This window comes from Eptatretus burgeri, chromosome 7 (genome assembly GCF_056783735.1).
Source record: "Eptatretus burgeri isolate ZD-2024b chromosome 7, Ebu_testis_v1, whole genome shotgun sequence".
Classification (NCBI taxonomy): Eukaryota; Metazoa; Chordata; class Myxini; order Myxiniformes; family Myxinidae; genus Eptatretus; species Eptatretus burgeri.
This window is the reverse complement of record NC_140967.1, coordinates 5,335,756-5,349,530: the sequence shown is the minus strand read 5'-3', so window position 1 is coordinate 5,349,530 and position 13,775 is coordinate 5,335,756. Positions and strand designations below refer to the sequence as shown.

Genomic DNA, 13,775 nt, shown 5'->3' with positions numbered 1-13,775 from the left:
AATCGAAGATTTTTCAAGGAAATCGATTGGTTGTGTGTCTTGTGCTGTCTGTCTGTTTTTATGTTTATCGCCTAGAGGTCACAATTTTAAACCGATCTTCACGAAACTTCATCACATGGTAGAGTTCATCATAAGGAAGAAGCCTCTTGTTCTTGAAGTCAAAAGGTCAACATAGGCCAAAGGTCAGCAAATTTATCAGATTTCTAAAATCCTCACTTTTCATCCGATTGACTCGAAATCTGAACAGGATTTGCATATCAGGTCACTGAATTCACCCACCAATTATTTTTGAGGTGATCATATGCCAAAAGATCAACATCGGCCGAATTTCTAAAATTGCCAATTTTCATCCAATCGACTTGAAATTTGAAGAGGAGTTGCATATTTGGTCATTGAATTCAACCACCAACTATTTGAGGTTAACATAGACCAAAAGTCAACAACTTCGGTGAGATTTCTGAAATGCTCAATTTTCATCCGATTGACTTGAAATTTGAAGAGGATTTATATTTCAGTTCACTGAATTCAACTAGCCAATTATTCTTGAGGTCAACATGGACCAAAAGGTCAACATAGGCCAAAGGTCAACATAGATAGAATTCCTAAAATCCTCAATTTTCATCCCATTGACTTGAAATTTGAAGAGGATTTGCAAATCAGGTCACTGAAGTCAACAAACAAGTATTTTTGAGTTCAACATAGGCCAAAAAGTCATGTCATTTCTAAAATTATCAATTGTCATCCATTTGACTTGAAATTTGAAGAGGATTTGTGCATTTTCTTATTGAATGCAATCACCAATTATTTTAAAGATGGATTTCGCAAGTATCATGACATCTTATTTTTGAGGTGATCATAGGCCAAAAGGTCAACATAGGCCAAATTTCACAAGTAGCTTTGCATGACATCTTTCTTGTTTGTATATTTTTGCATTGCAAACCTTCCTGGGAGTTCCCTGAATCCACCATCGTTGGTTTCATCGAAATCTGTTGATCCATTCTCAAGTTATAGCACGACAAACAAACAGACATGGCTCCTTTTATAATATAGATATGCTGCAGCTTCACAACTACACAACTGGAACAATACTACTGTACTATTCCTTTCAATCAGAAAGATAACAGTATTTGCCAAGAAAAACATGCAGATTAAACCTTAAAAACCTCAACAAATCAAGTCGGTGAAAATACAAAACCATCAATGTCAAAAGAGAAAGTCGGTATTAAAACCTGTGAGACCACATAAGGGAACATAGACAACAGCATGCCAAAGGAGATGGATGCAGAATGTTGACCCCTAAGACTTAAAGTATTATAATATCGATTAATTTAACACAACAATGTGTAGAGGGAAACAACTTCACTTTTCAAATCCTGAGAATATTTATATTTGATAATTAATTATCAGATTTTTCATTTGTCGTCATGATTGTTTCTGTAACAAAAATGCACCATTAAGTGGCAGGTTGAAGTTCAGTGAATTTCCCAGTAACATATTCATGGATGCAGTCATGCCATTGAAGTTGCATTTATCACTGAATGGGACAATTTTTCATTTCACCTCTGCAGTCTTCTTGTTCAAAATCCTGAACATCTTTGTTTGAAATTGGCTGCATCCATGAATCAGCCGAAGAGCCCTCTGGTGCCAACATTCAAGACAATGAACACGTAAGCAGGATCGAGGAAGGTCATTGGATGCAAAATGAAAAATTTGATTTTATCAGATACCGTCTGATAATTCCTTGTTTGAAATTTAGGTTTATCTCTACTCGCAAGTAACCGGTGCTTGCACAGGATTCAAAACGGGGTAAGCATGAAGGTGGCAAAAATGCAAGTGGGATCTTCTGCCATCAAGCTGACAAGCTGGGAGCAGCAATTCACATTTATTGCCACTTCTCATGCAATTTAAATGCTTTAATAGAGGCGAGGCGCTCCATTTGAAACTGTCGGTTCGATCTAAGTAGGGTTTCGATGCCTTGAGTCCGTCATAAGAATTTGTGTTGGTGTCAAAGCCAGTGACCAATAGCAAATTAATAGTGGGATTTAACAACAACATTTCCTTTGTTTGGATTCAATTTTGAATGTGATATCACTTTGATAAGTGTCTGAGGAAATAAATATAAAAATAAACCTGAAAACGTTTCTCACATCTCAAGGCACTGTCCATCATCGCTCCACTCCATACTCATAGACATTTGTGTCGACAGTACTTCAAAGAAATGACGCGTATAGAATGACATTCCCATCTCTATATTTCTATTTTCAGTCTCTTCTTTTATTACAGTATTGTAATATTTACCTCCGATTTCAATCTCTGTCTCATTTTTAAAGCAAACACCAGCTTCGTGTTTTTTCCATCCTTAATGGTATATCAATTCCTGCATATTTTTTTTTCCGAACAAAGATGTCATCCATTTCTTGCAAAGAAACATGTTTGGAGATTTGATGCATGAAATAAAACATGCTTAATGAAAAAGGCCGCTTAATATTTGGTACTTTCAGATGATGACGTCATATATACTTAAAGTTGTTAGCCATCCATGCACTCCAAAAATGTCCACCTACTCAAAGCAAGTTATAAACTATGTGCAAATCAAAATTAGATGAAAGAAGTAACTGAGTGCCAACAACAGCAGCTGAGACAATCATTAGGAATCAGTATTTTAACTCTTTTTAATAATAATAAAAAAAAGAGAACGACTAATTAAAGCTCAATCACCTTCCTACATGAGGGTGCTTCATGTAATACCCATTAAAATAAAATTTAATAAAATAATCTCAAAAACATTCAAATTGTATTTTTCAAAAATAAAGGTTCAAAAATAAGCACGAACAAAAACTTCGTATTACCAAGAATGTTTCAGCCTCGGAGATAGTTTTGTATTCACCACAATCAGGAAGGATGGCCTTTTGACTTTCCACGAGCGAGACACGTCACACAGAGAGGACAGGTGCGATGTCACTGACCTGCTACATAGTCCCCAAAGCCAATAGTAGTGAGCGTGATGACGACGAAGTAGAGTGCCTCAAGGGTGCTCCATTGCTCTATGTATTTGAAGATTACGGTCGGGAGGGCTACAAAGAAGAGGCACCCAGCAAGCACGAACAGGAAGGCAGAGATAACACGGATTCGTATTTGGCTGATCTTGCGCTCCTGAGATAATGTTTTTGCATCACAGCAGGATTCAGGAAGGAGAATGAAAAAAGAAAAAGTGACAAGGTAGGGGTGAAGTAGTACAGAAGAAGAACAGGAAATAGATGAAAATGCAATCATATTGTGTCATTGTGGAACAAAGTTTGCAATGCCTTGACTAGCGTCAATTTATCAATGAGAACACATCCTGAAATTGATCTCCACAAGGCATCAAAAAAATTGCACAGCAAATGTGACTGCAAGGCAACCAAAAACCTATGGCTTTCAAAATGGTGTTACCCCTTATGAGGAAACCACTTACAACAAAAATCTTTTCGACGTGGGTAATTCCTTTGCCAAAGATGGTGCCCAGCTGATCGCCAACACCCGCTAGGAGGATCCCGAACAGTGGGATTCCGATGATAGAGTACACAATGCAGACGATTCTCCCACCCTCTGAACTCGGAGCAGTGTTACCAAAGCCTGCAATATGCAAATTGATCGATTTCCAGTAATATATTTTACAAAACTCTCAAACTCAGCTCAGCAAATCGACCACTGCACCACACGTCAAAGCCCACTTTCAATTGGACGTGGACCTTCAACTTGATTTCACCAATCAAAATAGGCCTCCGAAGATTGGAGCGCCAATTTTTAATGGAGAATAATTTTATGAACACAATGACAAAACTTTCCAAGATTTTTCTTTACATTCGCAGAATCTCAGACCACAGTAGAACAAACTCTACCTATGGTAGTGATGACAGTTCCAGCAAAAAAGAAGGCATCACCCAGGCCCCAGTGGCTCGTTACATTGGTGGAGTTCGCAATGGGATTCACTCCACCTTTCACTGCTATGGTGATTGTCTGTAAAAGGAAGAGACATTGCAAACTAAAGGACACAATGTGCAAGTCTGTGCCACATTCATCAGTGTCACATGCTGCAGAATGTAGATGATTATTTAACGTACTACTTCTTATTCTTCATTTTTTGCAGGCCAAGGTTGCAGGGTAGCATCATTGGCTGAGCATGTGGCTGTACCACTGATGCAGTGCCCCCTAGTGGTAAGGGCAGGAATTTGTAATTTGTTCAGGGTGCTGGCGATAGCTCACCTAATCTTTGTGAAGGATACCATGGGATCTTTAACTTCCACCAGTGAATGCTGGCAGACAGGAAGCTTGTATAACATCTATCCGAGGGACAGCACACATTGATGAATCACCAAGCCCGGGAAACACCGGGATGACAGTTTATAGCTCAGTTGGGATTCAAACCCAGGCGAGACAGCGTAGAGGGAAGTGTGCGTACCTCGAGGCCATCCTGTCAGCCCATTTAATGAACTTAATACTATATTGAAAGAAATACATGGCAAATGATCTTAAATTGCAGAAATTAGGAACAAGACATGGCTTAAAGTTATGAGAAATGTTCAAAATGTTCGAGGAACAGAGTATTCATTGACACCTTCGATTTCACAGGTCTTTTGCTCATATTAAACAAATATGTATGCTTATATTACATTTAATTCGTTTCATCTCCGAGTGTGTGTTGTTTCTGAGTATAACCAGAAGTTTGCTACAATAAACCGTTTTGGACTTTACTGAAATTGAGCATCGAGGTTTCGTTTAAACTTTGTTCAAAGAAGTTGCCAGCTCCAAAGAAGATGCCTCGAAAACGACTGGTCCTAATGTGAATCCCTGTGATTGTATTGAAGATGTGTTGGCCTGAACTGTCATTGATTCTTGCCAAGCTATACAACCTGTGCTTGTCTGCTTCAGTATTTCCTTCATCCAGGAAAGTGGCTTCTGTTGTCCCTGTTTTCAAGGGTGCTGGTGAGAATTCTGAGCCAAGTAAATATCACCCCATCAGCCTGCTTCCTGCAATAAGTAAGGTGTTTGAATGCTTCATCAATGAACAACTTCTCAGCTATCTGGAGGACAATGAACCTCTCACTCACTGCCAGTATGGCTTTCGCCATTCTCGCTCTACTGGTGATCTGCGATCCTTAATAATGGATCATTTCAACGGAGCATTGGAGCTCAAGAATGAAGCTTGATTAGTTGCTTTGGATATCTCAAAAGCCTTTGATAAAGTGCAGCACAAGGGTCTGCTCCACAAGCTTCAGTCGTATGGTGAATTTGTTGTAATGCATTCAATCATTTCAACTTTCCTTACAAATCACAAGATGAAAGTGGTAGGTGGCACTCAAGGGTCAACCTTCTCCGACTAGCTCCATCAATTCTGGTGTTCCACAGGGTTGGTCCCACTCTGTTCCTTGTTGATATCAATGATCTTCCTGATAATGTTCTGTCTCAGCTAGCCATGTTTGCTGATGATGACTCACTTTACTGTACATCTGTTGATTGACTCAACACTACTCGTAATGAGGTTGGAGTTTCACTGCACAATGATTTAAATAATGTGTTGAAGTTGGGGCATGACTGGCTGGTAACCTTGAATGCAAAGAAAACAAAATTCTTGTCCATGTCTCACTCCAGAAACACGTCTTTCCCTTCTGTGCACATGGGGTCTTCAGCCTTAACAAAATCATCTGAGCTATAGGTTTCTTGATCTGGACATCTCTCTAACCTCCGTTGGGATAAGTAGATTTCTGATGTAGCTCAGAGTGCTTCCAAGCGAGTTGGTTGTCTTTATCGAGCAAAGAGGTATTTACCTCCTGATGATGTCTTGTACCTGTATAAGGCAACTGTACGTCCCCTTATGGAGTACTGTTGCCACATTTGGGCTGGAGCACCAGTCTGCCACTTATCTTTACTTGATATGCTCCAGAAACGCATAGTTAACCTGGTTTGTGCTGAGATGGATTAAACTCTAAAACTGCTCTCCCATCGTAGGTCAGTTGCCCTCTTAGTTTGTTCTACAGCTAATTTCATGGTAAATGGTCTGCTGGACTTTCTAACTTGGTTCCTCCTGTACCAGTGTTTGGACACAAGCCTCTGTTTGCCATCTCCGTGCACCCATGCACTGTAGCTGATCCAAAGTGCTGAATGAAAGGTTATGCAGATAGTTTTATCTCTCGTGCTGTCGCGCTTTGGAATTCACTACCTGTATCGTGCTTCCTGTTATCCTATGATTTACCCAGCTTTAAGAGGAATGTCAATTCCTACTTCCTCCATCTTTGAGGTTACATCACCTTTCACCTGACTTCTGTTATTCCCAGTGTCTTTGATGTTTTCTTGTTATTTCTGTCTCTATTTCTTTTGTTTTGCTTTATCCTTATCTTAATCTAGCCTTCCCTTAGCCCCCTACCTAGAGTAGCTTTGTGCCTTGTTTGGGGTGATTTCCATAAATAATAATATAAAAACCAATGCACAAACACATGATGATGGTGTGTGGTGAAGGTGTGACCTCATTATACAGTAGCAAAATTGGCGACTGATTTTAATCAGGGATGCAAGCCCCTTGAAGATGACTCCAGGTAAACATGCATGGCAGATGCTGCCGACGTACAAACTATTTCCCAGTTTGAGGCATTGATCATGAAAGATTACAGCATGAACATCACTGAAATAGCTACACAAATTGTCGTTTGTCAAGGCAGAATTTGCTTCTCGACACACAAAATACTTGGACGTGTCCGACATCGCATCTCCGAAAGTTGGATCCCCACAAAAACCTCAGCACCACAATCTGAAGCAGTGCTTTTTGGTCATGGTGCTGAAACGGCCACTTCCGGTTCCTCATCGAAGGACGTGCATCTCTCTACTTCAGGTGATCTTTCATGAAGGATAAAGACACCATCCAGAATATTGAATTTTTTATTTTATTTTATCGTTTCTTGTAAGTATCGAGAGTTGTATTTCTGGTGTTTTATTTAAACATTTATAATATCTGTTCTTCCTTGCTCTCATCTGTGTAACCTGCATTCCGCACCTGCATATCGCAACACCCATTCTTTTACTTTACTCCTTCCTTACTCTACTCTATTCTTTTATTTTACTTACTCATGTTAGTCTTTCCTAACAACCTTACTCACAATCAATAACTCCATGCTCTACACCACTCTCATAAAAAAGTAAGGAGGCAGGGGCAGGGGACGAGGCACTTCTTCCTGTTACCAACAGGTTCCATAATGCTTCTCCTACTCTCAAACGTCTGCCTCGTCTTCTATCATAGCATAATTTTTTGGGTATTCTTTTATTTTTATCCCCTACAACAATTTGTAGTCTTCCTGCTTTTGACTCAACAGCAGAGCCACATCACAACTCCAAATTCACAGTCTTTGTCAATTACACACATGCAACAAACCCTCACTCAGACTCAGATGAGGTGTTGGACTCCACAGGGCTGAAATGAGTTTACAGAAACATTATCAGACCATAGGTGAAGGGCAGCTCATTTCAAAACACTCTGTCTTCACACCGGGACTGTGCGCTACCCTCTGCCAGTGTTCTCCTGGTTGTGCTCCCCCTCTATAATCCTCTGGTTCACCAGCAGGGCCTCTACATGAATGTTTCACCGACTGCTTTGATGACACAACACCACAAAGGTGCTCCATAGAGAGGGATGACTTGGATTTTTCGCTGTACTTTTAAATTAATTATTCAAACCAAATGGTAAGGTTAAAATCAATGTTACTTAATTAGAAAAGAACTGGCTCATACTCGCAGCCAGTGACTAAACGAGAGTGCAGGAACCAAATTAAACTAGTGAGAACCAAAACAGAACTCGGTAGAGCACACATACTGTCTCCACCAGGCTGACCAGTTTACGTTTTGAATCCCACTGATAGGCTGGAATTGCATCCGGACCTGAACCAAAATCTAATCGGCTTCTCCTTGTCCCCTAACCAACTCATCCAGAACATTTTGAGATATCGTACTGTATATCATTTCTGGCCTTGTCTCTGAATGGTGAAGAATCACTTAAAATTTCCAGTATCCGGATCTTCAACGAAATCGAATCAATTCGGCCTTGTCACATACCAACCTGTCCACCAAGTTTTGTCCAAATTCGTCCATAACTCTTCGAGATATCTTGCTCACAGACAAACAAACAAGAATGACGTCATGCAGGAGATGATACTTGTGGAATCCCTAAAACCGAATTGATCTTCAAAATAATTGGTGGTTGAATTCAGTGACCTGATATGCAGATTATGTTCAAATTTCAAGTAAATCAGATGAAAATTGAGGATTTTAGAAATTTGACAAAGTTGTTGACCTTTAGCCTATGTTGAGCTCAAAAATAATTGGTGGTTGAATTAATTGACCTGATATGCAAATCCTCTTCAAATTGCAAGGTAAGCAGATGAAAATTGACAATTTTATAAATTCGGCCTATGTTGACCTGTTGTCCTATATTGACCTCAAAATAATGGAGGGTTGAATTCAGCGACCTGATATGCGAATCCTGTTCAAATTTACAGTAAATCAGATGAAAATTGAGGATTTCAGAAATTTGACAAAGTTGTTGACCTTAAGCCTAGGTTTACCTGATGACCTCAAAAACAAGAGGATTTCTTGCTTATGACGAACTCCACCAAGTGGTGAAGTTTTGTGAAGATCGGTTTAAAATTGTGACTTGTCAGCGATTGGCATACAAACAAACAGAGACAGACAGACAAACAGGCAGACAGAATAACGCACAAGACCAACCAATATATTTGAAAAATCTTCGTTTTTTGCAAATAACAAACAAGCAAGATACACATTGTGCTTAGCATGATACTTGCAAAATCCATCCCACCAACCTTACCCCAAAAAACGTTGCCATGGATACTTCAAATTGTCCATTTCATTAAAATTAAAATTGACGATATTAATCAAATAGATTATTTTTCAGATGAAAATTGATTTTATAAAGTTGACCTTGAGTTGACTTTTGACCTCAAAATAGTTGGTTTCCCAATTCAGTGACCCAATATGGAAATGTGTTCAACTTTCAAGTCAATCGGATGAAAAATAACGATTTTACATATTTCACCTCAACATCAAAAGGCTTATCGGTTGCGACTACCTCTGCAACTTGGTAATGTTTCGTGAAGATCAGTTTAAAATTGTAACCTGAAGGCGGCTGATAGACAAACAGAGAAACAAGAAGAAAAAATAATTGGTGGTTGAATTACATGAATGGAAATATAAATTATCTTCAAATTTCAAGTCGATCAGATAAAAATTGAGGATTTTAGAAATACCACCTTAGTTGTTGACTTTGGGACTATGTTGACCTTTTGGTAGATGTTGACCTCAAAAATAATTGGCTGGTTTCATTGAGTGACCAAATATGCAACTCCTCTTCAAATTTCAAGTCAATCGGATGAGAATTGACAATTTTAGAAATTCAGCCCATGTTGACCTTTTGGTCTATGTGGACCTGCAAAATAATTGGTGGTTGGATTACATGAATGGAAATATAAATTATCTTCAAATTTCAAGTTGATCAGATAAAAATTGAGGATTTTAGAAATACCACCTTAGTTGTTGACTTTGGGACTATGTTGACCTCAAAAATAATTGGCTGGTTTCATTGAGTGACCAAATATGCAACTCCTCTTCAAATTTCAAGTCAATCGGATTAAAATTGACAATTTTAGAAAGCTGGCCTATGCTGACCATTTGGCCGATGTTGACCTCAATAACAATTGGTTGGTTGAATTAATTGACCTGAAATAAAAATCCTCTTCAAATTTCAAGTCAATCGGATGAAAATTTAGGATTTTAGAAACCTCACCAAAGCTGTTGAACTTTGACCTATATTGACCTTAAAAACAATAGGTTTCTTCTTTATGACAAACTCTACCATGTGGTGAAGCTTCATGAAGATCGGTTATATATTGTGACCTGTAGGTGACAAACAGAGAGACAGACAGATAAACAGGCAGACAGACAGACAGAATAGCACACGTGACCAACCAATATAGTTTAAAAATCTTTGATTTGTGAATACTGTACATCTAAATTCTAATATATAAAGTTCATTCAAACCACTCACTCATCGACTTACTGACAAACTGACTGATTGACATATTAATGTTCAGTACCTTCCGGATGACATAAAAAGCTGAAATTTTGTGTGCCGATGGACATTGAAGCCGATACACCGGGGGCGGGGGGGGGGGGTCACAGAAAGCGCCCGTAAATGAAAATATCCGTTATCCAAAGGACACTTGGAAGAGCATTTCCTTTTGCAGAAATTGTACATTTAGGTCAATTTAGGTCAGGCAGGGCATGGCATGTTCCCCAGGAAACTGAGTGACAGTAGCATTTAGTCGGTGGAGATTTTGTGCTCCATTGAGTAAAGTCTCCTTTAGTAACAAGGCTTCCACCACTCCAAACCACACCTACCCAACAACTTGTACTGTAAATGGTGAAATCTCAAACTACCGCATATACCATCAAAAATAAACTAAAACATGAATTTAAACTTTCACTATCTCCCTCGCCTCTCCTCCCCTCCCCTCTCCTCTCTCATTCCCTGCCTGAAGGCATGTTCAGTGATGCCAAATACGCCACAAGGCAAGGATTATACCGCGTGGTTTGCCGCCAATTTCACAGCGGTAGTTACAAACAGAACTTGTAATTGGTTCAGCATGTCGGTGAAAACTCGCCTACACTTCACAAAGGACAGCTTAGGATAGTAAACTCTCAATAACTAATGCGAGCAGATGTGAAATCCAGTTGAACATTCATCTGAGAGACGACACACACCGATACCACACCCAGCTTGCAAAACACCAGGATGACAGTCCATAGCTGGGTTTGGATTCAAACCCAAGATAGACAGCTGAGAGGCAACTGTGCAAACCTCTAGGCTATCCTGCTAGCCTATACAATTCTGTTACATTTGTATTAGGGAGGGAGGGGGGGATAGACATTACCTTTGAACAGATAGACATGTTTAGAGTAGTATGGTCTGTGTATGAGAAGTTAGCCCATCTCAATGGAATCAAGTAGGGAAACGTTAGCTTAAGGATTGTCTTGTTTAAATGTGCACCATATGGGGGATGGTGAGTGGTAATAATTAGTTAGAGATTAAGGTTAAGACAATTGTACATATAACTAACCTCTTGTATGCCTACCAGATGAGATGCCCGAGTCCTAAGCAAGGAGAGAGAAAGAGAGAAAGAGAGAAAGAGAGAAAGAGAGAAAGAGAGAAAGAGAGAAAGAGAGAAAGAGAGAAAGAGAGAAAGAGAGAAAAAAAGAGAGAAAAAAAAAGAGAGACAGAGACAGAGACAGAGACAGAGACAGAGACAGAGACAGAGACAGAGACAGAGACAGAGACAGAGACAGAGACAGAGACAGAGACAGAGACAGAGACAGAGACAGAGACAGAGACAGAGACAGAGACAGAGACAGAGACAGAGACAGAGACAGAGACAGAGACAGAGACAGAGACAGAGACAGAGACAGAGACAGAGACAGAGACAGAGACAGAGACAGAGACAGAGACAGAGACAGAGACAGAGACAGAGACAGAGACAGAGACAGAGAGAGAGAGAGAGAGAAAGAGAGAAAGAGAGAGAGAGAGAGAGAGAGAGAGAGAGAGAGAGAGAGAGAGATATTGGATCTCCTCTAAAGCGAGGGAAGGAGCTCCTGAGGGGCAGAGTATTGGGCACCTCTGGAAGGATGGAATTCGTCTTTCTGGAGAGGTGGAGTTTTTGTTGCCATGAGAGGGCGGGGCAATAGGGTACCTCTCACGAGAGCGAGTAGTGTTGGGAGCGAAGTGAAGCAAGAAGAGAAGGGTCGGGCATGAATCAAGAGGAGAAAGAAAGGAGAAAGAGAGGAGGGATTGCGCCAACAGAGAATGAGATTCTGTGCTGTCGAGTAATGCTAGGTTCCCACTGTTGTGCGATCCATTACGAATGCCACGATTGGCCATTTGTAGCTGATCATGGAATTTCTCTGAAAGTCTGTTCCCACTATCACGATGCGCAGCACGATTGACATCGTGGTCTCACAAAGTGTGGTGTTTCTCTTGTCTAAGATCGATCCCGATCACCACGATTAGATGCGATCTGTCGCGCTTTGTTACGATGCAATACGATCTGATACGATGATCCCGATTGACAATTGATCGTGTTGATCGTAGAAAAACTTTGAACCGTTCAAAAATTTTCTACGATTAACACGATTGCCACGACTGACCTCAAGATCTGATAAGATCTGATAGGATCACCACGATTAGTCCACGATTAAGACCACGATTTCAATCGTGCCCGTGCATCGTGATAGTGGGAACCGAGCATTAACGGTTGCTCTGTCAGTCCTGCCTGCCTTCTCCTGTTCCTGCTCTTGCAGTGGCCCTGCCTTGTTGTTCCTGCTCTTGCCATGTTTCTGCTTCTTTGTTCCTGCCTTGGTCCCTTCGTTGGTTCCTGCCCTTGTGCTTCATCATTCCTGCCTGGCCCTGTTTGTTGGTCCTGCCGTCTGCTCATCTGCTCATCCCCTGCTCGTCCACCAGCAGCTGAGGGCTAATCCAGTTCATGTTCCCCGTCCCTGTCTGTGAATAAATCTGATGTGTGGGGCCATAGGTTCTATTGTTATTGTACATAATTATTTATATATTTATTATTTTTTCCCCCTTATTTCCCCACTTCAACCCATCGTCATATCCCTCCGTTAGGTCAATCTTCCTTTGTTATTCGAACAATTATTAATTGAACAGTCTGAAGGAGTTAAAGCCAGTTCAGTCCATCTGTCCAGCATCAGTGTTAATCGATGTGGAAACACGACAACATATATATATATATATATATATATATATATATATATATATATATATATATATATATATATATATATATATATATATATATATATATATATATCTTCTTCTTTCGGCTGCTCCCGTTAGGGGTCGCCACAGCGGATCATCCGTATGATCCGCATTGTGATTTGGCACATGTTTTACGCCGGATGCCCTTCCTGACGCAACCCTGGTCGCCTCTTACGACACAGGGATATGGTACACCTATTTTAACCGGGGTATACACCGGCCCAGTATACTGGTACTCATTTTGCCGACCTCGGAAGGATGACAGGCTGAGTCAACCCCCTGGTGTATTAATTCAGTGGCCCAACGGGACTTGAACTCAGGACCTTTTGGATCCCAAGCCGCTGCCCTTGCCACTGCGCCAACACCAGGATTGTGTATATATATATATATATATATATATATATATATATATATATATATATATATATATATATATATATATATATATATATATATATATATATATATCTTCTTCTTCTTTCGGCTGCTCCCGTTAGGGGTCGCCACAGCGGATCAACCGTATGATCTGCATAGTGATTTGGCACGTTTTACACCGGATGCCCTTCCCGACGCAACCCTGGTCGCCTCTTACGACACAGGGATATGGTACACCTATTTTAACCGGGGTATATATATATATATATATATATATATATATATATATATATATATATATATATATATATATATATATATAATAAAAGATGAGGGTGGTTGGGATTATACATTTTTTAAAAAGAAGAAGGCACTTCCAATCAAGAGGAAACTAGATCTACTCCGCTAATTTGAGCAATGAGAAGCAATGAGCAGACCCGGTCTCAGGAGATGTTTCACCTGCCTCACACCAGGCTTCCTCAGGCCTTCACATCAAGCATCTTCAGTTTTACTTAGCCACCCACAATAACAC

The 13,775-nt window shown here is 40.1% G+C and overlaps 1 protein-coding gene across 1 annotated transcript in view; it reads right to left on the bottom strand.

The window, feature by feature from the left end:
• Nucleotides 1-13,775, bottom strand: part of LOC147022596 (potassium channel subfamily K member 2-like) — a 122,873-nt gene that overhangs the window by 68,941 nt on the left and 40,157 nt on the right. Inside the window, exons 3-5 of the mRNA XM_085887324.1 lie at nt 3,882-3,999; nt 3,455-3,615; nt 2,967-3,153 (exon numbers count right to left, since the gene is read on the bottom strand). Of these exons, the coding sequence (XP_085743450.1) occupies nt 2,967-3,153; nt 3,455-3,615; nt 3,882-3,999 (466 nt within the window). The remainder of the gene's footprint in view (nt 1-2,966; nt 3,154-3,454; nt 3,616-3,881; nt 4,000-13,775) is intronic.